This window comes from Octopus bimaculoides, chromosome 27 (genome assembly GCF_046866305.1).
Source record: "Octopus bimaculoides isolate indiv1 chromosome 27, ASM4686630v1, whole genome shotgun sequence".
Taxonomy (NCBI): Eukaryota; Metazoa; Mollusca; class Cephalopoda; order Octopoda; family Octopodidae; genus Octopus; species Octopus bimaculoides.
Genome location: NC_142954.1, coordinates 1,684,992 through 1,710,113, shown reverse-complemented (window position 1 = coordinate 1,710,113; position 25,122 = coordinate 1,684,992). Strand labels below are relative to the sequence as shown.

At 37.3% G+C, this 25,122-nt stretch overlaps 4 protein-coding genes across 10 annotated transcripts; 1 reads left to right on the top strand and 3 right to left on the bottom strand.

Annotated features, from left to right (window-relative positions):
• Positions 1-84: 84 nt before the first annotated feature.
• On the bottom strand, positions 85-7,778 carry LOC128246991 (uncharacterized). Of its 3 annotated transcripts, XM_089343457.1 has the most exons (4): positions 7,198-7,778; positions 3,113-3,137; positions 2,423-2,814; positions 85-2,081 (listed from the first exon to the last, which is right to left on the bottom strand). In XM_089343457.1, exon 4 carries the CDS (start codon positions 1,842-1,844, stop codon positions 726-728), a length of 1,119 nt encoding a protein of 372 aa, XP_089199583.1. In that variant the 5' UTR covers positions 1,845-2,081; positions 2,423-2,814; positions 3,113-3,137; positions 7,198-7,778; the 3' UTR covers positions 85-725. The 3 variants fall into 3 exon arrangements, with proteins under 3 accessions (XP_089199583.1, XP_089199582.1, XP_052833148.1); XM_089343456.1 differs by having other exon boundaries at positions 2,423-3,137; XM_052977188.2 differs by having other exon boundaries at positions 2,423-3,137; positions 7,130-7,250.
• On the bottom strand, positions 3,964-7,264 carry LOC106870999 (uncharacterized). Of its 2 annotated transcripts, XM_089343450.1 has the most exons (2): positions 7,130-7,264; positions 3,964-7,011 (listed from the first exon to the last, which is right to left on the bottom strand). In XM_089343450.1, the coding sequence occupies exon 2, from the start codon at positions 6,824-6,826 to the stop codon at positions 5,486-5,488; it is 1,341 nt and encodes a 446-aa protein (XP_089199576.1). In that variant the 5' UTR covers positions 6,827-7,011; positions 7,130-7,264; the 3' UTR covers positions 3,964-5,485. The 2 variants fall into 2 exon arrangements, with proteins under 2 accessions (XP_089199576.1, XP_014772736.2); XM_014917250.3 differs by having other exon boundaries at positions 3,964-7,133.
• A 464-nt stretch (positions 7,779-8,242) lies between the features above and the next one.
• On the top strand, positions 8,243-16,773 carry LOC106871007 (mitochondrial chaperone BCS1). 4 transcript variants are annotated; one of them, XM_089343453.1, is made up of 6 exons: positions 8,243-8,358; positions 8,962-9,043; positions 9,891-10,647; positions 11,072-11,227; positions 11,689-11,806; positions 12,416-16,773. In XM_089343453.1, exons 3-6 carry the CDS (start codon positions 9,912-9,914, stop codon positions 12,669-12,671), a joined length of 1,266 nt encoding a protein of 421 aa, XP_089199579.1. In that variant the 5' UTR covers positions 8,243-8,358; positions 8,962-9,043; positions 9,891-9,911; the 3' UTR covers positions 12,672-16,773. The 4 variants fall into 4 exon arrangements, with proteins under 4 accessions (XP_089199579.1, XP_089199580.1, XP_089199577.1 ...); XM_089343451.1 differs by having other exon boundaries at positions 8,285-8,414; XM_089343452.1 differs by lacking the exon at positions 8,243-8,358 and adding an exon at positions 8,422-8,763.
• LOC106870981 (serine/threonine-protein kinase 16) lies at positions 15,465-21,621 on the bottom strand. The gene is made up of 7 exons (XM_014917228.3): positions 21,285-21,621; positions 20,154-20,394; positions 19,339-19,478; positions 18,684-18,804; positions 18,232-18,327; positions 17,596-17,720; positions 15,465-16,291 (listed from the first exon to the last, which is right to left on the bottom strand). The coding sequence occupies exons 1-7, from the start codon at positions 21,398-21,400 to the stop codon at positions 16,162-16,164; spliced, it is 969 nt and encodes a 322-aa protein (XP_014772714.2). The 5' UTR covers positions 21,401-21,621; the 3' UTR covers positions 15,465-16,161.
• Positions 21,622-25,122: the final 3,501 nt, after the last annotated feature.

Genomic DNA, 25,122 nt, shown 5'->3' with positions numbered 1-25,122 from the left:
TGCAAGACATTAGTCATTCTTAATGATGACCAGATGGTCGTCATCACTTTGGACAGGCAAACATAAAAGAAACAGTAAACAGAATATATTCAAATATCATAAAAGAATGCTTTTATTAAAAAAATACCTTAAGTTATTTCAACAAGGTGGAAATAGTCATATGTCACAGGGTGTTTGCACAGTTATATAGTCTTTCCTGTGTGTATACATATGTGGTTATATAAGATAAATTTTTTCTTTCATAGAACTAATTTTGATATTAAGAATTACTCATGAATATGACTACACAGAATAGTTAACTGAGATTAATTTCCCACAGATATCTTGGTAATATGGTTGGTGTCTTGTATGAAAGCATTTGTGAGAAAGTAAGCAGTTTCAGAGAATGATTTCCCATGGAGAGATGGCTGTGAGGCATTTGCATCGCAATCACATGGTTTGAGGTACAGTTCCATTAATGGCACCTTGGGCAATTGTCTTCTGTTCCCAGGCCGACCAATGCCTTGTGAGTAAATTTGTATGAATATGTTTGACCTCGCTAGTGCTGTGCCAATGTCAAAAGCACCTGGTACACTTTGTAAAGTGATTGTTATTAGGAAGGGCCTCCAGCAATAGAAACCATGCCAAACCAGACAGTAAGGCTTGGTGCAATCCTCTGGCTTGCATGTCAAAAACCATTCAACACATGCCAGCATGGAAAAACAGATGTTAAATGAGGATGATGGTCAATCACATAATTTATCCCTTGTAACGGTATGTTTGTGAGCAGTTAGAAGTCTTCTTTGCAAGAATGATTTACCACAGGTGTCACATTGATATGGTTTCTCTCCAGTATGAATGCATTTGTGTTGGTTTAATTCACCACTTTGCGCAAAAGACTTACCACAGATGTCACAGTGATATGGTTTCTCTCCTGTATGAATCCGTTTGTGAGTAACTAATGCACTTCCATCGCAGAACGTTTTACCACAGATATCACACTCATATGGCTTTTCTCCTGTATGAATTCGTTTGTGTCTAGTTAAACCAAAACTCGCAGAGAAAGATTTACCACAGATGTCACAGTGATATGGTTTCTCTCCTGTGTGAATCCGTTTGTGAATAGTTAGGGTACTTCCTCCTGAGAATGATTTGCCACAGATATTACAGTGATATGGTTTCTCTCCGGTATGAATGCGTTTGTGCTTAATTACGATACTACTTTCAGAGAATGATTTACCACAGATATCACAGCTGTATGATCTCTCGCCTGTATGAGTGAGTTTGTGTCGAGTTAAGTGAAACCTGCGTGAGAATAACATACCACAAATATCACAATGGTATTTTTTTTCTCCTGTATGAATAAACATGTGTGTAGATAAGTTACCTCTCTGAGAGAATGACTTACCACAGACATCACAGTGATAAGGCTTCTCACCTGTATGAAAGCGTTTGTGAGCAGTTAAGCTACTTGTCTCTGAGAAGGACTTGCCACAGATATCACAATGGTATGGCTTCTCTCCAGTATGAATGTGTTTGTGGCTACCTAAATGATCATTTTGGGAGAATGATTTACCACAGATATCACAGCGATATGGTTTATCTCCTGTATGAATACGTTTGTGTCTTGTTAAGGTACCTGCATGAGAGAATAATTTACCACAGATATCGCAGCGATATGGCTTCTCTCCAGTATGAATATATTTGTGTGTAGTTAAAGTACTTGCTCGAGAGAATGATTTCCCACAGATATCACAGTGATAGGGTTTGTCTCCTGTATGAATGAGTTTGTGGGTAGTAAGGTTGCCTCCATGAGAGAAAGTCTTTTTACATATATCACACTGGTGTAATGACTTTGCTGCCATCACATTTAAAAGGTAAATTTTCTCCAATTTTCACTTGAATATCAAATCATTTTGAATAAATTCCAAATTGTGAAGTAGATAGATTTTGTTCTCAATCTCAATTCACAAGAAATATTTCACTGTAATTCTTCAGAGATTTATACAAAAATGAAGGTGTTTGTTTTGTGTATCTTCCATTAGTCTTTAAAACATAAAATAAATAAGAACTGCAGTCAAATGTTCTTTTCATCTGATATTCTGAAATTAGAGAAAAACAGGACAAGATATTGAGGAATCTTAATAAGTAGAACTTCAACAATGGAAATTTCACTGTATTTCTATATCGATAGACAGATAGATTGATTGATTGATAGGTACATCGGTAGGTAGATAGATAGATAGGTACGTAGGTAGATAGAGATAGATAGATAAATAGATGGATAGAGAGACACACAGATGGATAGAGAGACACACAGATCGATAGGCAGACTAACAGGTGGATAGATAAATAAAGATAAATAGATAGATAAAAATAAATTGATAGATAGATAGATAGACAGACACAGATATGCTTTAGAAATAAACCTTGATGTACGCACCTTGAAGTTTTCCAGTGTTAAAACTTTCTTGCGAAGTTCCACGTCATCAAGCAGTTTCTTCGCGCGCGCGCGAAGATATATGTTGGCACAGTACGGCCGAATGGTCAAGACGTTTCCTTAACCACGAGGTCCCTCGTTCTGTCCTACTGCGTGACACTTTGGACAAATGACACTTTCTGCAGTGTCCAGTTGACCAGAATGAAATTGGACAGTAGGAAACTGCTCTACCAGCAATTCCAAAGAGGTCAGCTTCGTGTCACAGAGGTTCTTGTATGAAGACTTCCACGTACCAGCGACTCACGGGAATTCAGGGGTAGGTAATTCAGTTGGTCTTACACCTGAATTCTTATCGACGAACGACGGAGATCCATTATGTGTATGTATAAAAGTGTCTGTATAGGTATAGATGCAAATGGTGAGGATATTCAGAAATACGGAATTTCTTTTACGGTTAATAGCAAAATATGGGAAATAAAAAAACTGGAATGGGGCAGCCAAAAGGAAAACGAAACAGTGGAAGACATATAACCTTGTTTAAGTGCACCTGCCGTTTAGCTTACAGAACACACCGAAACACAGATATGTGTAAAATAACACATTTACAACATAAATCTTTACATAGATATTTTGGCAGAGGTAAAGGACATGGCCCGCACTCCCTTTTGGTTATTTTTCTCTATAGAAACTCACCTTTTCGACTGCGGAGATTCCGAATCTGCAAAAAATTAAAAACGGGATTTCAAAATGTTTTTGAAGTTTTCAAAATCTTCAATTTTTATATACGCTCCAACCGGAAAGTCCGACAAAACACTGTGTATACGTTTTCGTTACTTTCGTCCGAGGAATACGTCACACACAATATGTAGACAGCACCAAGAGAATTTCTAGATTTTACAGGTCAACATAATAAAGACTTGTATTTATTTCATTCCACAGTTAATTAAAAAATCGTTCATATCTAATTCGGTCTGCTAATAATTATCAGTTATGAAGTGAAATTGATCAAGGAATAAAGATGTGTATGAAACAATAGGAGGAAACAAACAGAATTAGTAAGACTGGACAGTTAACGGTCGAGGGGAACTAACTCTTCGTTCAACAAATGTCCTGAAGTATTTTAGATAGCTTAGGGTTTAAATGACAATTATTTCATTCTTCAACAACATTGCTGCAATCATTTAATTAATTCCAAAGACAAAGACAAAAAACTCTTCAATGAAATACAAATTAGATTCCTCATCAGGAATTACAGACTGGTGTGAATGATTTCGACCAACAAAAATATACAAAGACCGTTTTTGTAGCCCATATGTGAACAAATAATTTATATATATATAGGGGTGGCCAAAAGTCACCTGACAGTAAATCAAAACCATTTAATTCCAAGATTTATTGATGTTTAATAACAGAATGAATTTAATAAAAGTTTCTAAATATGAAATATCATGAAAATTGTTCAAACTGAAGTCCTTCTTGAGCGACACATTTTTCCATTCAATTCAATACAGAATTACAGATAGCATTTATGGAATTTCGATTTACTGTCGGATGACTTTTGGCCAACCCTGTGTGTGTGTGTGTGTGTGTATATATATATATATATATATATATATATATGGGAGAATGTACGGAAAAAAAACAACAGACGAGGACAGGTGGTGTAAACAACAAAAGGATGTATTAGTTTAACGCTCGGGAATAGAGAAAGTCTTTAACGTTTCGAGCTACGCTCTTCAACAGAAAGAAACAAGGAGAAAAACATGGAGAACAAAAATTGAATGGTCTTTGGTCAACGATCTATCATTGCTACTATATATATATATATGCAGTTAACATATGCGTTTTACTCCATTCACTAAATTTATATATATATATATATATAATACACACAAATACATATATATACACAGTGGAACAGGAGGAGTATGTACCCTGGAGGCAGAAGAGGTGTCGATACACCATTTAGAACATAAATTAAGATAAAATTTGACAGCTGGTTTTAATTTAGAACACTTTAACTATTTTATTGCCATATTTCTACTGAAATATACTGGCTTTGTTCCAAATGATTTGGAAAATATTGAAGAATTTGATCAAATAACTTTGTCTTTATTAATATAGTGTTTGGAACACAAATTAGCATGAAATTTTGGGAGAAAGTTTTAATTTGGATCATATTAAAACTGGAATGTTAGTATTTCAATATCAGTGGCAGTTTCAGGTGAGTTGGTACCAAAATGGTTACAAACAATTCTTCTGGATGGAATTAGTTTTCCATAAATTTTACATCTTCAATCTTTTAACATCCAGACATCTCCGTCAAATGCAATGCCTATTTATATTCACTTTGTTTGGAATTAATCATGCAATATCTTGTAGCTTTGAGATTTTAATTATGTGATTCTTTATTTTTAGAATGACATTGTAGGGTAGGTGTGAGAGGCTAGTTTAAACCTTTAACACTCATAGTTCTTTGTCAAATGCAATGCTTATTTATTCACAATGTTTTGAATTAATCATGGATTATCTTGTAGCTTTGAGATTTCAACAATGTGATTGGTTTTTTATTAGAGTGACATAATAGGGTAGGTGTGACAGACTGCATCTGGATAGTTTTGAACATGAAACAGAATACTTGGGCTGGATATGGCTGGTTCAAATGCTGAAGTGTTAAAGTTTTGCCCCGGTGTTTTTTGTTTTTTTTTTCTAATTATGATTAATGAGATAGTGTCTCTTTAAGAAAGACAAACCACAGTGACTAGATCTTTCTTCCAGGTGTCTGTGACTTTGAAGATGTCTGTGAATTACAAAACAGTCTACAAGGAATAGTTTCTTACACACCTTTTTCTTTAGAATGCATTTGTTTACCAACTACAAGTTTATAATTCAAAAATAAGGATTCCTCACTCATTTTAGAAAAAAGGATTTCTCTCAAACAAAACCAAATTTGCAGATTACAAAATGAAAATTCAAGTGAAGAAAACTTAAATTCACCACAATAAATGCTTGCCTACATGTACTTGTTGATGGACCAAAAGTTTAGATTTGCAAGAGAATTATTTCTCAAATTTTACATTTGGAAGATTTCTCTCTAGTATGAATTCGTTTATGTGTCTTTAAATTACCGTTTGTGGAAAAACACTTCCCACATGTGTCACACCTAAATGGCTTTTCTCCGGTGTGTGTACGTTTGTGTTTTGTTAAGTAACTGTTAGTAATAAAGGACTTGCCACAAGTTTCACAACAATAAGGTTTTTCTCCAGTGTGAATACGTTTGTGAACTACAAGATGAGACTTCTGCATGAATGCTTTTCCACAAGTATCACAATCAAAAGGTTTTTCTCCTGCATGCATTTTTTTATGAACTACAAAACGAGAATTATCAGAAAATAATTTACCACATAGTTCACAGTGAAACACCTTTCCCCCATTGTGTATTTGTTTGTGTGTTTTTAACTGAGTACTGGTGAGAAACGATTTCCCACACAGCTGACAATGGTAGGATTTTTCTCCAGTATGTGTTCTTTTATGAACTATAACGCAAGAATTAACAGAGAAGGATTTGCCACATATCTCACAATGATAAGGTTTTTCTCCAGTGTGAACCCTTACGTGTCTTGTTAATTTATTATTAGAGATAAAAGATTTCCCACAAATTTCACAGCTAAAAGGTTTCTCTCCTGTGTGAATCCTTTTGTGAACGACAAGATGAGAATTACTAGAGAAGGATTTCCCACATATTTCACAGTGGAATGGCTTTTCTCTGGCATGAATTCTAGTGTGAACAACAAGACTAAACTTACCAGAGAACGACTTACCACATAATTCACAACGAAATGGTTTCTCTCCAGTGTGTGTTCTTTTATGAAGTACAAGACAAGAACTAGCAGAAAAAGATTTGCCACATATCTCACAATGATAAGGCCTTTCTCCAGTGTGTATCCTTGTATGCCTTGTTAGTTTATTGTTCGACACAAAAGATTTCCCACAGATATCGCAGAGGAAGGGTTTCTCTCCGGTGTGTATGGATTTGTGAACGACAAGGTGAGAATTCTGAGTAAACGATTTCCCACATAAATCACAGTGAAAAGGTTTTTCTTCAGCATGAATTCTAGTGTGAACGACAAGACTAAATTTACCAGAGAACGATTTTCCACAGACGTCACAATGGTAAGGTTTTTCTCCTGTGTGAGTTCTTTTATGAAGTACAAGGCAAGAACTAACAGAAAAAGATTTACCACATATTTCGCATTGATGGATTTTTTCTCCAGTATGTATTCGTTTGTGCCTTGTTAATTTATTATAAGACATAAAAGATTTCCCGCATATATCACAATGGAATGGTTTTTCTCCAGCGTATGTTCTTTTGTGTTTACTGTTAAAGACAAAATATTTACCATACATTCCGTAGTTGTGGGATGTTTTTCTATGATGTGTTTCTTTGTGTGTGAAAACTTCATGTTCAGAAGAGAACGTTTTCCGACAGATCTCACAGCAATATTCAGGAATATTTCTCTGGATTGATCTTTGATCAGGAACTGTTTCATTCAATAAAGGTTTCTCATCTCTGTCTGTCTGTGTAACTGAATCTATATCGTTAAAAACAGTCATGTTAAAAGTGTCCAAACATTTAATGTCTTCCATATTAATTCTTAAAGGCTGAGAAATGTCTGTTTATAAATAATGTATGATAGTTCAGTTTCTTACCTTCGATATCATGAGTCTTTTATTTATGTATGTAGAAACTATGCAATGTAGACATGGTATTTTCTTACCTCTAGACTGCTTGAGGTTGACTATGTTCTATACAGGTATTACTCACAGTTGCAGGTAAAGACTTTTACATCTATATTACGAAACATCGCTATATCTAATGGAAGATTATACAAATATATGTGGAAACAAATAGAAAGCCCGTATAAATGTCTGATAGCAGACGTTCTGGTGGAATCGGTAAATCTAACATGGTTAAAATGATACAAGATATGGTTATGTAGGACTGAAACCGGAAAAGAAAATATACGGTTGTCCCATTAATTACGTTTGATTTAATTATGTTCAAGTGCATGTATGCGGTCGTAATGAATCGGGATTATTTCAAAAGGTTTGATATGGACTAATGTCAAATCCTAAGGTAAAAATCCCACGCCCCTCTCTCTATATTCTCTGTACAAACCCGAATATCTGCTGCGGGAATGTTCACGATATTGAGTAAGCAAGTCATAACAAGCAGACGTTGATGGTTTCGTTTGCATCGTCAGATTTAATTCAAATTTTCTACGCTGGTGTACTCTTGCATGCTAATGACGAAAATCACTTTCGTTTCTCTTCGTAATTGAGAATAAAAAAGTTACAAACATTTTAAAGTTTGGAATTTTAGCCAATCAGAAGCCTTTGCTATCGATACACCGGAAATCGGTATGTCTGTGTGTAGACGACGAAACCTTGAATTTTTTTTCATTCTTAATTAAAAAGAAATTTAATGAAAGATAAATAAAAACATTAAGAAATCAGACAAAATTATTTAAATACAATGAAAATGTTACATAACTAGTAAATACGGAAGGGAAAAAATAATGATAAGTTCCTAAATGGACGAAAGAATGATTTTTTTTGTTAGGGGTGGAATTAAAAATGGTAAAAAGTTATCAGAAAGGTTGTAGTATTTGTTTTTAAATAAAAATTCATACAAACACCTTTCAGATGGAGTAGATTACGATTATATCAGAATTTAATTTGAAAAGAAGTTATCAGTTACGTTTTGTGGATATATGTGACGTGTGACAGTATGTGTGCGCACGCACAGCATTTTTTTTTTTTTTTTTTTTCATATTAAATTCCGATATAATCGTAATCTACACCATCTGAAAGATATTTGAAGAAAATTTCATTAAGAAATATCCATTTTTCTTAACCTTACGAGGAAACAAATCGGGGTGAGGTAAATTTATGTAGGTATGCCGCGAATAGAATAAGTAATCCAATAACAAGAGTAGGTTTAATTCTTTTTTTTGTCTATGTCAGGCATAACATATTTTATTTATACTTAAATATATACATAAGAGCGAAAAGAAGAAACAAATTCACCACCTTAAGATGAAAATTTGGGGGCGCTGGGAAACCTCTCTAATGACCTTTGAGGTACGCCGGCACCGTTGCCACTGGTGATGACGATAATGCTGTGCTGGAACAACCAAGAGCCCTCATGCGCTTCACCTGTTACCTCTGCTAGGCGAGCAGACCAGTGAAGACAGGAATCTCGCAGTCAGTGGTCCGACCCCACCAAATGTCTTGAAAAGCTACAGGATTTTTACGATTTTCCTCTCGACCAATACAGAAATGTGGTTATTTATGTCTTATGTTCTACGGAGCTACTTAAATAATTTAACTAATTGTTGTTGAGAAATTAAAACCTTAACTATGATAATCTACTTTTTGGAGCATAAACTTATTCTTTTCGTTCTTTCGGCATAGCCAATCTATTTTTATATATTTCCCATTATTTTTGCTATCACTTTCTCACATGTCTCTTAACACAGAGGTCACCAAGGCGATCATATGTTCGTAACTTATTTTGCCTCACCTCAAGATCTCTCTGTAGGATAACTTCGCTATCCACAGGTATCTATCATATTTACTGTGTTATTTCCTTGCCTTTATGTGGTCATTCAACATACTAGATATAACAGCCAATTTTTTCTTTAAAATCACCACTTCGTACCGGACAAAAATACGGGAATAATTTCTCATTACGGGGGGAGTTTTGTGGATTAATAAGGGGCTGGATAAATTGTCATGATTAAATGAAGATGATTTAACATTTTTATATCTTCCCATTACTGTCTAGTTTGGAAGTTCGCTTCACAACAACGTGGTTTCGTGTTCAATCCCACTGCGCGTCACCTTGAGGACCGGGCCGACAATGACACGTGTTGGTTTGTTGTCTGCCAGACTATTTGTCTGTTTGTCCATCTGTCTGTCTATCTATTTCTTTCTTTAGGCGCGTCTGTGTATACACCTTTGTTCCCGCCCGTCTGCACACCGCTTGACAACAGGTGTTGGTTTGTTTACCTCCTCGTAACTTTACAGGTCCGGCAATATATATATATATATCTACATACATGGTTGCATAAAGTCCTGGCTATCCTTCCTTCCCAACGGCGTTCTTTCAGCCTTGTAATTGTTTCAGTTATTGAACTGCGAACATCGTTCTCGAAGACTCAGGTCGAACAATTCTACAGCAGTACGCGCTATTTTTAAGTCTGGTATGAGATAATCCATGATTAATTCAAAACAAAGGGGATAAATAAGCTTTAGATTTGACCGAATAATCTGAATGTTAAAGGGTTAAACAAACGTCTGCTCAGCCAAGACTGACCTGGGGCTTAACGATTGTAATGATCACAATATGAATAATCTTAATGAATTAGTTTTATTTTATGTTGATTCTTTTTCGTTTTTATTCCAGATTACATATCTTTGACACAGTATGACGGTTGTAGACCTTCTGGGATCCCTGACCACAAATCCCTATTTTGGTGCTGGATTTGGGCTGGTAGGTGTTGGAACTGGAATGGCAGCACTGCGGAAATTAAGTCAGTATGGTGTGATCCTGTTACGAAGAAACTACCTGATCAGCTTAGAAGTACCGAGCTCGGACAAGAGCTACCGCTGGCTGTTGCACTGGATCTCCAACCGAGCGTACAAACGCACGCAGCATCTTAGCGTTCACACCAAGTACCATCAGTCGGACACAGGTCGTGTCTTCACGTACTTTGACTTTGTGCCAAGTCCCGGCGACCATTTTTTCAAGCATAAAGGCAACTGGTTCAAAGTGGAGCGAAACCGCGAGAAAACGATGGGTGACTTCACGACGGGGACACCCTTCGAGACGGTCTCGTTGACGGCTGTTGGGCAAAACAAACAACTGTTCATCGACATTTTGAATGAGGCACGAGAAATTGCACTGAAAGAGCAGGAGGGAAGGACGGTCATGTACACACCAATGGGTGCCGAATGGCGACAGCTGGGTTACCCGAAGCGCAAACGTCCCTTGCACTCGGTCATTCTTGATCATGGCATTTCAGAGGGAATATTAGAAGACATAAATGAATTCATCTCCAGTGTCAAGTGGTATACAGATAGAGGTATCCCCTATCGCAGGGGTTACCTGCTTTATGGACCCCCAGGTTGTGGGAAAAGCAGTTACATTGTAGCACTGGCTGGTAAGGAAACATTTTGAAGAATAATTAACTCTTTTAGCATTCAGATTAATTTATCAAATGTAATCAAATTAATTATGAAGTATCTTGTAGCTTTAATATTTTTGAAGATGTGATTGTTTAGTTTTAGAACAACATTGTAGGGTAGGTGTGAGAGAGTGGATCTGGTCAGTTTCAACATAAAATTGAAACAGCAGAAATACATTTCAATAGATATGTGACCAAAACGGACATTGAAGCTTGGCGTAGTTTTCTGGTTTGCCGGGTTCTATGGAACCCCCCAACCCATGCCAGCATGGAAGGAGGACTTTAAATGATGATCATATTCTCACCTCAGTGACCTCTGACCTCTTCACACACACACACACATACAACTTGCAGTTAACCATGTTAGTTCATTGACTTGATTTGGTGTTTCTGTGAACAGGTAAACTGGATTATCACATTTGTGTTATGAACCTCAGTGAACGCAGCCTCACAGATGACCGGGTGGCTCACCTCCTGACCACAGCACCCGAACAGAGCATCATCCTTCTTGAAGACATAGATGCTGCTTTTGTCAGCCGTGATCTTTCTGTTGAAAGTAAGTACTCTGCCTCTTTATCTACGTCTTGATCTCCTCTTCTCCCTCAACTTCCTCCTCTTCTCCTTCCACTTCCTCCTCTTCTTCTTCTTCACTCTTCCTCTTCACCTATTACAATAAAGATTCCAGTTGATCCGATCAACAGAACAGCCTGCTCATGAAATTAACGTGCAAGTGGCTGAGCACTCCACAGACACCCATACCCTTGACGTAGTACTCAGCGAGATTCAGCTTCAGCGTGACACAGAATCTGACAAGGCTGGCCCCATTTGAATTACCGGTACTACTCATTTTTGCCAGCTGAGCAGACTGAAGCAACGTGAAATAAAGTGTCTTGCTCAAGGACATAATGCATCACCAGGATTCGAACTCATGAACTTACGATCATGAGTTGATTACCCTAACCACTAAGCCATCTCTCCTTCACCCTCTCCAACCCATTTTATGGTTTCTGTCCCCAGATCCTGCTGCTTACCAAGGGTTTGGCCGTTTGACACTCAGTGGTTTACTCAATGCTCTGGATGGAGTCGCTTCTGCAGAAGGACGCATAGTTTTCATGACAACTAATTATTTAAACAGGTAAGTTCTTAATGACTTTTATTCCTTCATTCGTTAATTTATTCTTTTACTCGTTTCAGTCATTTGAGTACATGAATATGTTAAACTAGCTTGAAAGCCACCCGATGTGTGGCACCGTGGGCAAATGTCTTCTACTATAGCCTTGGGCCGGCCAAAGCCTTGTAAGTGGGTTTGGTAGACGGAAACTGAAAGAAGCCTGTCATATATATATGTATATATACTTATGTATGTATGTCTTTGTGTCTGTTTGTCTCCCAACAATCACTTGACAACAGACGTTGGTGTGTTTACATTCATGTTACTTGGCGGTTCGGCAAAGAGTCCAATAAAATAAATCCTGGAGTTGATATCTGCAACTGAAATCCCTCTAAGGCAGTGCTCCAGCATGACTGCAGTAAAATGACTGAAACAAGCGAAAGAATAACAAAATGATTGATTTTAAGTAAATAATGAAATTTTTTTAAACTTCAAATTGCTATGGGCGTCCAGCAAAGTAAAACAGGAATTAAAGGGGTCCATAGACAGAAAATAGTTGAGAACCCCTACTCTATACTCATCATTGTCCTCTCCTCTCTCTTTTTCTGCTTTTTTTTTTTCTTTCTTTTGCAGACTCGACTCTGCACTGATCCGACCTGGTCGAGTGGATATCAAAGAGAAGATTGACTTTGCCTCAAAACATCAAATAAAGACCATGTTTCTACGCTTCTATCCGGAGGAACTCGAGAGCATGGCAGAACAGTTCGCTGACCAACTTTTAGCTGAGAGCCAAGAAATCAGTGCAGCCCAGCTCCAAGGCTACTTTCTCATGCACAAGTCAGACTCGAAATCTGCCCTCGACAATGTACAGCAGTTACCTAACTTTTAATTTTGAAAACATTATTTAAAATTTCCATGTGTTTGTGCCAACCTCTGGTGTCAGTTTAGGCATGGTTTCTATAGCTGGGTGCTTTTCCTAACACCAAACCACCTTACAGTGTGTACTGGGTGCCTTTATTGTGCCACTGGTACGAGTGAGGTTGACCATTATCATTGTCATCACATTAATGTCCGTTTTTCCATGCTGTATGGGACAGTTTTTTTCCTACACCTGGATCTGTTGCCTGTTACTGTCACCTGTTTCCAAGCAAGGTTATAGTTCCTTATTGTCTCATATCTAGAAATGATTTTGCACAGAAGAATGGAAACAAATGACACTGCTTATATGACAGCTTGATGCCGTAAACCTCTGAATCAATAACACAAAGAGACGAGATTATTGTATACAAGATAGCCATTGCTATAATATCTGCTTTTTTAAAAAAAATTTTTATTTCTTCAAAAGAAACAAAATATTTGATAAATAAATAATATATTATTAATTACAAGACCAATCATTTATCCCAGCCAAAAATGAAAATTAAAAAAACAATATCAACATCGCATAATTAAATAATACACCTGTCACCAAAAAAAAGGTATAATAATTGCTTTTAATCAAGACAGAAGGCCAGTAATTTTGGATTAATCAATAGCACAGACTCCGGTACTTGGCAGGTACTTTATTGACCTTGAGAAAAAAAAAAAAAAAATGAACGGCAAAGTTGACTTCAGCAGGATTTGATCTCGGAATGTAGAGAATTGAAACAAACGCTACAAGGCATTTTTGCTGATGTTGTAATGATTCTGTCAATCCACTGCCCTTGCTGTTTCTAAACTAGGTTCAAGGCTAACAAATTTTGAGTGAGAGAACAGTGTACTTTAATTTAGCAACCTTGAAAGGATGGAAAGCAATGTTGGCCTCGGCGGGATTTGAACTCAAAACAAACGAGATACCACATAGCATTTTGTCCGACACTCAATAGTCTGCCAACCATGCAAGGCCTGAAAATTTGAAGGAGCGGGCTCGTCGATTACTTCAACCCAGTACGCAGCTGGTACTTATTTTATTGACCCTGACTGGATGAAAGGTAGAGTTAACCTCAACAGAATTTGAACCTAGAATGTAAAGATGGACGAAATACCACTAAGCATTTTGCCTGGCGTGCTAATGATTCTGCCAGCTCACCACCTTAATAATAATAATAATAATAATAATATTAACAATAACTCTTTCTACAATTGGTACAAAGCCAGCAATTTTAGGGGGATGGTACTTATTTATCGACCCCCACCCCACCAAAAGGATGAAAGGCGAAGACACCCTTGGCAGAATTTGAACTCGGAACATTAAAGAGCAGGTTACTAAGGTAATAAATCAGCCAGCTGGTCACCTTTGATAATAACAATACTAATACTACTATTAATAATAATGATAATTATTATTACAATATTTTCTCACATTAAGCACAAAACCACAAATATTTTACAGGTTTACCGAGCAGGGAGGGATGGGATTAATGTTACCGATGCCTTGCTTTTTCACCTGGACTTAACTGGTATTCATTTTAGCAAATAATAATAATAATAATAATAACACCAATAGTAATAACGAATACACAATAGGTATTTTCAGTGATTAGCCCAGCGACAATAATGTCCTTGTCACATTGGAAGGTTATATAAAGATATCACAAAGAGTTTCTTTTTTTCGAAGAGGTGACCAAATCAAAGGGGTGGGGGGGAAAAATAAAGGGTGGAAGACAGGGGCAGAAGCAGACTAAGGATTCTGTGACTGCTTATTTATTCTATCTAGCCATCCTCCACCAGATGGCGGTGGGGACGGAGACCGGTTTTGAGGGGGGGGGGGCAATGAACAGATCAACAATGGGATGGTGTGTTTCGTTAATACCAGTAATAAAAACATCGTAGGAACAATGCTGGAATTCACAAAAGAATTCTACCAAAGGCTTACCCAACTGCTGGATGGAGAAGGAAAAAGTGCCAGGATGTGAAAGTGATTGCATATATATATATGTATATATATATATAAACACACACACATACACATATTAATATATATTATATATAATAAATAATATACAATATATACAAAAAATTATATATCTATTATTTATACAATAATATATATGCATGTGTTTATATATATATATATATATATATATATATACATACAGGGGAGAGGGATAGAGATTATATAAGAATTCTATAACAGATTTGGAATGTGTAATTTTGTGGAAAAACCTTGCAAAGCCCCAATTTGCAAACCAAATACATACATGATAGCCACAAAAAAAAACTACAACACCCAGCATAAATTTAACACTGTAGGTAGGGAGGTAGGTACATACATACAGGGGTGGGGAACAAACCTGAAACCACAAAGTTGAGAAATGAACTTCTTATACAAAGAATCATGTCTGTGCCTCTATATAAACGACGATATGTGTATATTTATAAATCTCTGTTGATTCACCAGAAGCAATAAGTAATGGGATTCAATACAAATGTAGAGTATTTGTTAATACATTATAACTGAAAAGCTCTGCCTTCCAGTACTCAGGGTGGCTCATTTCTGCTCACATGCTAGAAAACTCAGCCTGGGTTACTTTTGAAATAGCCACAGTCTGAATATCTTCTTTTGGAAAATCCTTGTGAGTTTTGCAGGTGTCGTTCACAAAGGTTTTTAAATGGAAGAACATAAGGATAAGCGTTTCCTTCCAAATTTCATTGTGAAGAAAAAAAATAATTAAATTTTGAAAAAAAGAAACAAAAAAAAACAACAAATTTTACATCCTGTATTGAATCCTCATTTTGTCTTTCGTTGGCAAATTGTATCATTTGAAATGTACATAACACACACACACACATGTTCGCATTCAGCCTCATTTCCCTCGTTTTCACCTTATGCACACAGAATATTACTCACAAACGTAAAGACACATCATTCACACCACTCATGCAGGTAGACATGTGTATATATGCTGTAAAGGCACATCATTCACATCACTCACACAAGTAGATGTGTATGTATGCTGTAGTGACATATTCACATCACTCATGCAGGTAGACATGCTATGTATACCATAGTAACACATCAACCACATCACTCATGCAGGTAGGAATGTTGTATATGTATGCTGTAGTGACATTATTCACATCACTCATGCAGGTAGACAGGTGTGTATATATGCTGTAAAGACATATCATTCCTACCACTCATGCAGGTAGACATGTGTGTGTATGTTGTAGAGAGACATCATTCACATCAATCATGCAGGTGAACATGTGTATGTATGTTGTAGAGACACATCAATCACACAGGCAGACACACGTGTGCTGTAGAGACACATCACTCACAACTGCACGTGTATGTGCTGTAGAACTACACCAGTCACATCATTTACACAGGCAGACATGTTGTACGTGAAGACAAGTCACACATCACACCCAGCAAAGTCCCTTCTGCTGCTACCTCTTTACATTGTGTGTCCTGCATTGTCTGTCCTGGCCACGCTCACCACTTGGCACACTTGTTCAATAAACGGACGCTCCATCGGATTCACAGCCATCAGTTTCTGCACTGTCATCTCCAGATGTTTTGAGTAACTGAAAGCAATCAAAACAACAATGTAGGGAAAAAAGGTAATGTAAAAGGAGAAAGGGCTCTATACCCCTTTCTTATTTTTTCTGACCAGCTCCCGTGGTTTTATGGGTTTTTCCACGTGTAACCTTTTCTTTTACGAAGCGCCTCCCCCTATTGGGAATTTTATTTATTTGTTATATCTTTCTCCGTTCTTTTCCTCTGTTTACACGAACGTTTTTCTACTTTTCAGACAAAACCTTTTGTAACCTTCGTCCTGTCTTAGTCCTTACATGATTTTAATTTATATTAGCCCTTGTGGCCAATAAAACGAATTAATTATTATTATTATCATTAGCCATGATTGACTGCTAGCTCCAAAAGCTTTTTTAATTCTCTCTCTGTTTATTTCCTCGAGTTCCTTTCTGTTGAAGAGCGTAGGCTCGAAACGTAAAAGACTTTCTCACCTTCCCGAGCATTAAACTAATACACCTGTTTGTTGTTTATACACCTGTCTTCGTCTTTTGTTTTTCTGTAAATTCCAATTATTAACCCTTTAGCATTTAAACCAGCCATATCCGGCCAAAAGTATTCTGCCTGTTTTATGTTGAAACTGGCCAAATCTGGTCTCTCACACCAACCCTACAATATTGTTCTAAAAATTAACAGCTACCTCATCAAAATCTCATAGCTACAAGATAATGCATGATTAGTTCAAAACCATGTGGATGAAAAAGCATTAATTTTGGCAGAATAATGCAAACACTAAAGGGTTAAGGTGACAAGCTGGCAGAATCATTAGTGCGCTGGACGAAATGCTTAGTGGTATTTCACCTGTCGCTATGTTCTGAGCTCAAATTCCATCGAAGCTGACTTTGCCGTTCATCCTTTTGGGGTTGATAAACTAAGTACCAGTTGAGAGGTGGTGGAACACTCTTGTTGGTTACGACGACGAAGGTCCCAGCTGATATGATCAATGGGACAGGATCGATTAGTACTTATTTTATCGACCCCAGCGAAATTTGAAGTCAGAACATAAAGATGGCTAAAATATTGGATGGTTTGACTGGGGACTGCAATTTGTCCAACGTGTTAGCAATTCTGCCAGCTCGTCACCTTATAGAGAGACAATAATAATAATAATAATAATAATATTAATGAAAATAGCAGTCAAATCACTATTCAATCAAGTTCTACTAGCTTAAAAAGGAAGGACGCAATGGATAGAGTAAATGTTGAGAAATGGTCTGGTTATGGTATGTAATATTATCTCTTCATAGATGTGAACTGGTGATGGAATGGCGGGAGGTTAAATGGCAACAACACTTACTGTGGATTTTCTGGGAATTTAATATTTCCACCAAGCACTGCCAAAGCTATGCTGTTCCCTCTTTGGTAATCCTGTTCAAAAGGAGACTCGAGAAAAGCCAAGGCATACAGCAGACAACCTAAGGACTGGAAGACACAAAAAAAAAAAAAAGGAAAACCAAGATAGAATGAATATTTAATGTTTTTAATAAACATATCATCATCATCATCATAGTTGTTATCATCGTTTTAACGCTTCCTTTTCTATGCTGGTATAGGTTGGACAGAATTCTCTGCAGCATATTTTCTACAGCTGGGTGCCCTTCCTGTAATCAACCCTCATGCAAGGAGGTAATGTTTCCCTCAAGGCCAGACAGGTTTTCATGGAAGATTAGGAAATGTATGCTTGTATAACAGTGTAGAAACCTTGCCAGATCAGATTGGAGCCAGGTGCAGCCATCTGTCCCCAGTCAACCCATGCCAGCATGGAAAACGGACGTTAAACGATGATGATGATGTAATCAATGTCATTGAAGATAGAAAAATATAAATCGATACTCAGTAGTATATTGTGGTTGCTTAACCGAAATATGGTGCCTCTTCCAGGAATTAAAGTGAACAATACGGTAAACAAGATGAAGGATTTCAAGAGCCTTACCCAAATGTCAGTGCGCTCATCAATACAAGATCCTTTCTCCACATTGAACAGCTCTGGCGCACGGTATTGCATTGAACAGCGTTCAGCAGCTACATCCTGGGTAACAACAACAACAATAATAATAATAATAGTGGTTTCAAGTTTTGGCACACGTGTGTGTGTGTGTGTGTGTGTATATCTCTCATTATGTGACTTGCCTCTCAGTTTCCATCTATGAAATCCACTCGCAAAGCTCTGCTCAGCCTGGGGGCTTCCCTAGGAGACACTTACCCAAGTGTTGCTCCAAGGGATTGAACCTGAAAGCACGTGGCTGGGAAGTGACCTTCTTAACCACCCAGGTCATAAGGTCTGCGTGACAAGAGCTTGCAGAGGCCTAAACAACATCAACAACTTGTGTAGCAATTTGTTGGAAGGTATAACGGAAATAAATGAGGAAGACCAGTGTTAATTACCTGGAGGGTCCGAGCCTCTGACATGGTCTTTATTTCTGTTCTGGCCATTACTGATGACCCGAGATCCATGAGGACGGGGCAGTTGTTATCAGCAAACATGATGTTAGCAGGCTTCAGGTCCCTGAGCAAATACAATTATTACATAGTTAATTATTATATACAAGTAAATAATAATAATAATAATAATAGATGCAGTAACAGGCAGTGGCTCTCATCTTAACGGATTGGAAGTGTTATCATGTACATTGTTTTGTCTTGGTATAAAAAGATGGGCTACAGCAAATATTCTGCTCAATACCACAGATTTGCTTGTCAGTTGTTTGACCTTAACCAGTTGAGCATGTTCCTTGGTGGCTGACGATATGTGAATCTCTGATCACTAGCAGAAGTAGTGGGGGAGCATCATAGCCATGTGTTGAGAGGAATTCTTTGGGGTTTGAATAATTCACCTCTGGAAACATGAGTGTTTTGTTCATCATCCTTAACTCTTTTGCAGGGACCTTTTGAGCGGGATGGGCTACTTGACCTGAAGAAAATTCTAACTGGGCTCCACCTGCAAGGTCGAGGGCTATTTATCTTGATATGAGATCACCATGATGTTGTTGTTGCTGCTGCTGATGATGATGATAGAGGAGAGAGAGACTGTGAAACTAACCTGTGGGCATAGGGGGGGGTGTGGCTGTGCATGGCCTTTAAACCTTCGCAAATCCCAAAGAAGATCTCCCATAAACGGTCCTCGTGGATGTGATCCCCTTTTCTAGCAAGCATCTCGATTCGGTCCTGAAGTGAACCTCGCTGAAATAGAGAAGAGACAAAGAGAGATCGGATTGTCATATATGGATTGTCTTTGATCGTGCAGGTCTGCTGGATGAAGATGACCTGGGGCTAAACAACAACAACAAAGACAAGGAAAAACACATTAGATGATGTAATCCTAGATACACTATGTCCGAATAAAAGACGGGATGGTCATGGATGGAATATCTTTAATCATACGGGTCTGCTGGATCAGGGCTGACCTGGGGTTAAACAACAGCAAGATCAACATACACATAGATACACACACACTGACACATGCATACACACACACTCGGGGACACATACTTGCAGAGACACAGACATACACTCACATACACAAACATACATACACACATAGACACATACACACACACAAACACACATATAGACACATTCACACACATACAAACATACATACACACAGACACATACACACCTACACACACACATATAGACACACACACAAACATACATACACATACACACAAACATACATACACACACAGACACATACACACCTACACGCACAAACACACAGACACGTACACACCTTCACACACACATACAAACATACATACACACCTACACACACAAACACAGATACAGACACACACACACACGCACGCACCCAAACACACACACATATATAAAAAAAGGGTATTTAATACTTACTGAATAATATGGCATGACGATATGTAACTCACTGTAAATGTCTGTATTTTGGACGAACTTGCTGGCTGGCACGAGCATATACTCAATTAAGGGAACTATGTGTGGATGCTTAAACAATTTCATCACCTTCACTTCGTGCAGAGCAATGTTTTCGTCATCCTTTGAGTGGCACTTGATCCTCTTCAGAGCAAAATTTTTGTGGCTTCGTGCATCTTCGATCAAGTCGACCAGACTAAATCCGCTGATTGGAAAAAATTAACTAGATTAAATTAAAAGCAGACACAACCATACACTCACTCACACATAATAAGGAGTATGGTGAAGTAGCATTTCATGACTTTTAATTTACATTTAAATTTAACACATAAAGCACAATAGGCCACGATTGTGGCCATCGGGCACAGGTCGACAGGTCATGATCATGGCCCAGATAGATGCATTTAATAATGCCTGTGCCCGACGGCCACAATCGTGAAATTGGCACAACGCAAATACAAACGATGCCATGACAATGCGGCAAGAATGATCCATTGGAAGCTCTGTGGAAATCACGGCCTACAAAGAGCAAAGACGTTGGATGAACAAACCCCAGAAGGAGTCACCAAGAATGAAAATTGCAAAATCCTGTGGAATGCAATGATCCAGTGCAATCACCTGACCAGTCATCAGAAACCGGACATTGTTGTGGTGAATAAAAAAGAAAGAACATGCATGATAATCGACAGAGCATGCCCTGGTGACAGCAGGATCAATGTGAAAGAAGGGAAAATAAATAACTACGACGATTTAAAGTGGGAAATATGAAGGTTGTGGTCAATGAGGAGAGTAGACATGATACCAATAATAATTGGTGCATTTGGAAGTATCGGCACTCAACTACCAGCATGGCTGAAAAAGATCGGTGCAAGTGTGAAGGTAGAACACCTCCAAAAGTCAGCATTGCTTGGAACTGCAAGAGTTCTTCGCAGGGTTCTTCAAGCATGACCAGTAAAACAAGTGTCACCTTAGTCTGCTGGCTGTGGACAGCTGACACTTTCCATCTTACCCAGCAATAGAAGCTGTGAGCTTTCAGATGATGATGATGATGATGACGACGATGGTGATAATAATAATAATAACAACAACACGTACCCTTCACCAAGACTTGATCTGACATAGAAACGTCGGTTGTTGATGAAAATCATTTCCTTTCCGCAGACACAGCCCATCTTTAGTAAGAGGTCAATTCCGAAAGAGTTCAAAGGCATTCCTTGGTTAATCAACTCAAATTAATTCTAAAATATTACTGAAATAAATGGGGATGGGACGGGGGCAAGGTAAAGAAAGTGTAATGATGTCAGCGAACAAGAGTAAGCAATAAAAAGAATAGGGATAAATAGGGTGGAGCTTTTGGAATTATTTCTCAAAAGGAGAAACAGAATCTTTCTGTTCAGTTGAAGGTAGGATTCTACATATATATATATATATATATATATATATATATATATATATATATATATAGGATTATAAATATGTAGTTATATGTAGCTGTATATATTTGGGATTGTATATATATATATATCTACCTACATATATATATATATATATATATCACAGACAGAGACAGGGGGAGAGAAAGAGGTCTTTATTATTCTTCTTGATTGCTGCTGCCACTTCTACTGCTGCTGCTGCTGTTGTTGTTGTTGTTGTTGTTGTTGTTCTTGTCCCTGCTGGTGCTTACGTTCTGTAATTGTCGCGCACTGTGATCTTAATTGCGTCGATGTAGCAGCTGTTGAAAATAATAATAATAATAATAATAATAATAATGATGATGACAATAATGTTATTGATACTGATCAATATTTCTTTTTGCCAATATACATGTATTATATGCAACCACACACACAGACACATGTATATCCATTCTATGTTGAATGCGAGAGGAAAGATTACTCAACACCATAAAAGAGATTAATAATAAATATTATTTTGATCAAGTCAGTCTCTTGCTACTCTGAGTTTCACCAGTAGGTAGGGGCACAGGATCTTCAGGCAAATTATGACTAACTCAACAATATATCTATCTATCTATATATATTTATCGACCCCCCCACCAAAAGGATGAAAGGCAAAGTCGACCTCAGCAGAATTTGAACTCAGAACGTAGCAACGGGAAAGCAGATTATTAATAGCGGGGAAGGTGTCAAGCTGGTAGAACCGGACAAGATACTTAGCAGTATTCCTTTCAGCTCCGAGTTCAAATTCTGCCAAAGTCGATTTTGCCTTTCATCGTTTGGGGGTCGATAGAATAAGTTCGAGCCGAATGCTGGAGTTGATGGAACCAACTTCCTCCTACCCCTCAAAATGTATGCGTGCGTACACACCAATTTTTATTTCTTTTTCCACATTAAATTCCAATATAGTCGTAATCTACATCACGTGAAAGGTATTTGTGGAAAATTTCATTAAGAAAAAAATATCCATTTTTCTGAAAGTTATGAGGAAACAAACTCTTTGTAGGTATGTCTTAGTGTCTGTACCTGCTGTTCATTCCCACATCGCTCCTAATCAAACAGATCGACGATCAAAGGTATTCCACAGGTAGCCATCTCGTCTTACTTTCCCTTCCCCGACATAGTGTATCTAGGAATATATCAGCTAATGTGTCATTCACTGAAATTACACCTTACACTCTAGACTGACTGTCTGTAAGTAACCGCGTAGAGCTTCTCTCGTTAGTCCAGTCGTATTTTCGTGGCTGTTTAGTCCCAGATAGGCCTGAATCTAGCAGAGATCTACGATCAAAAGTCTTTCCAGTCGTGACTATTCCATCTTTTTATTCAAATAATGTATCTATGAGTATATTAACTAACGTGACTTTAAGGCAGTAAGGTTTGAGTTGAGACCGATTCGGTTGGTATTTCTACGATGTCGAGAGAATACACTGTCGACTTCGCTCGTTCGATATGGTGTTGTTGTTGTTGGTGGTGGTGGTGGTGGATCAGGCGACAGTGGTGCTGGCAGCGGGTGTTGTTTACTTTCCTCGAAACGGCTTTGATAACGCAGACCTACGGTCACAAAGACGTTTCAATTGTGACCTCCAAGTCGAACAACCGGCCACGTCGAGGTTTTCTCGTCACTTCATTGTTATCAGCTCTTACGTTTTTTTCCATGTCTCTTTATATATCTCACTCACATACACCGACAAACCTGTGTGTGTGTGTGTTTATGCATGTATAAGTGTGAGTGTGTGTGCTTGTGTATGTATAATTGCGTGCGTGTATAATTGTGTATATGTATATACGTGTTTCAAGGAACGTTCGTAAGTAGACAAGTCGAAGCCGACGCTATGCAAATGTCATAACAAAACGAATGTACACAAACACACACAACCAGTGAAAAATGGTCAAACAAAGATACATATATTCATATTTTCTTTCCTTTTTTTGCCTGCAGGACTCCAACGAACAAGAAACCACGAACACATATGTTTAAAAAGCTTCAAACTCACACTTTACCGTTATCCCCTCTTGCTTAGGGTTCGAACCCACGTATCCTTCATCCACTTTTTTGTTTGTTTGTTTGTTTTTTAATCAACCAGTATGTAATAAACACTAATAACGATGCTGATACAATAACTCAAGCATTGACAGGTTGTTGTGATTTTGGTTGTAGAATTAGGGGTTTGGCCCCGGGTGTCCGGGTGGCATGATGTACTCTTTAAAGCAACAGCTTGCTTTCTCTTTGTAAATATAAGAAATATTATTTATGGAAACTGTTGTCTATTTCCTCAGGCTGACTTTTGATAATTTTATACAACAGAAGAGTTCTTTATTTAGGCACACTTCCGCTTCTGAGTTACCTCCCGCTGCTCCATTTCTCTATCATTGTTCTTATTGTTGTTATGGTGGAGGCGCAATGGCCCAGTGGTTAGGGCGGCGGACTCGCGGTTTCGATTCCCAGACCGGGAATAAAAAGGCAGAGAAACAGACAGAGAGATTATCTATCTCTTTATTAGATAAAGATCAGTTGCAATGGGAGGAGTTGAATCTCACAAGAATAAAAAAACAAACAACTACAAATGGTGTTATATATATACACTTTATTATTACAGCTGCAAAAATTTCACAAAAGGCTGCTACTCAGAGTTTCACGTTCCAGTTCGTCAGACAGTTGTGATCAAGACTGATCACAATTGTGCGACGAACTGGAACGTGAAACTCTGAGTAGCAGTTTTTTGTGATATTTTTGTGATGTCTTTGCAGCCTTACTGATAAAACATATTACTCTACCACCGGTATTTGAGTACTATTTTTTCCACCTTTTTTCACAATCACATCCTTACTTGGGTATGTGTGTGCATGTGCACATGTTTATATATATATACATACACACACACACACACATATATATATATATATATATATATATATATTTTTTATTTTTTTTTCCCAGAGGATGTAGCAACCGTTACCAATATAGCATAAGAAATGTTAACATAGAGTGGTGAATAAATCGATATATCGAGTTTGAAGTCTCTGTCTCTTTTGAATATGAAAATTTAAAAGTTAAAAACCTTATATATATATATATATATATATATATATATATATATATATATATATATATATATATATATATTATGTATTTATTTTCTCTAAGTTAATAATTAGCTTGGACAAAATAAATTGGTTAATAGATACCAGGGTAGCAAAGATCACAAAATGACTGTGGTGTAACTCCTGTTTATGAGGTTGAGACTCCTTGTTATTTTGGGTACTTGAGTAAATATATATATTTAGTAAATGGAGTAAAACGCATATATATTTATATATATATATATATATATATATATATATATATATATTTATATATATATATATATATATATATATATATATATATAGATGATGTGCATGGTTTAAATGTCTCTCATGCTAATCCTACAAAGCAATCATTTCAGTTTTTCAGCACATAATTTCAGATCAAG

Excerpts from the sequence above, each read along its gene's own strand:
- LOC106871007 (XM_089343453.1), top strand. The coding sequence starts at position 9,912 with ATGACGGTTGTAGACCTTCTGGGATCCCTGACCACAAATCCCTATTTT. Across the intron at positions 10,648-11,071 it reads TTACATTGTAGCACTGGCTG|GTAAACTGGATTATCACATT; the intron begins GTAAGGAAACAT and ends TTCTGTGAACAG. Across the intron at positions 11,228-11,688 it reads CCGTGATCTTTCTGTTGAAA|ATCCTGCTGCTTACCAAGGG; the intron begins GTAAGTACTCTG and ends TTCTGTCCCCAG.
- LOC128246991 (XM_089343456.1), bottom strand. The coding sequence starts at position 1,844 with ATGGCAGCAAAGTCATTACACCAGTGTGATATATGTAAAAAGACTTTC.
- LOC106870999 (XM_014917250.3), bottom strand. The coding sequence starts at position 7,066 with ATGGAAGACATTAAATGTTTGGACACTTTTAACATGACTGTTTTTAAC.
- LOC106870981 (XM_014917228.3), bottom strand. The coding sequence starts at position 21,400 with ATGCCTTTGAACTCTTTCGGAATTGACCTCTTACTAAAGATGGGCTGT. Across the intron at positions 18,328-18,683 it reads CAGAGGCTCGGACCCTCCAG|GATGTAGCTGCTGAACGCTG; the intron begins GTAATTAACACT and ends GTTGTTACCCAG. Across the intron at positions 16,292-17,595 it reads AAATTCCCAGAAAATCCACA|TTACTCAAAACATCTGGAGA; the intron begins GTAAGTGTTGTT and ends GATTGCTTTCAG.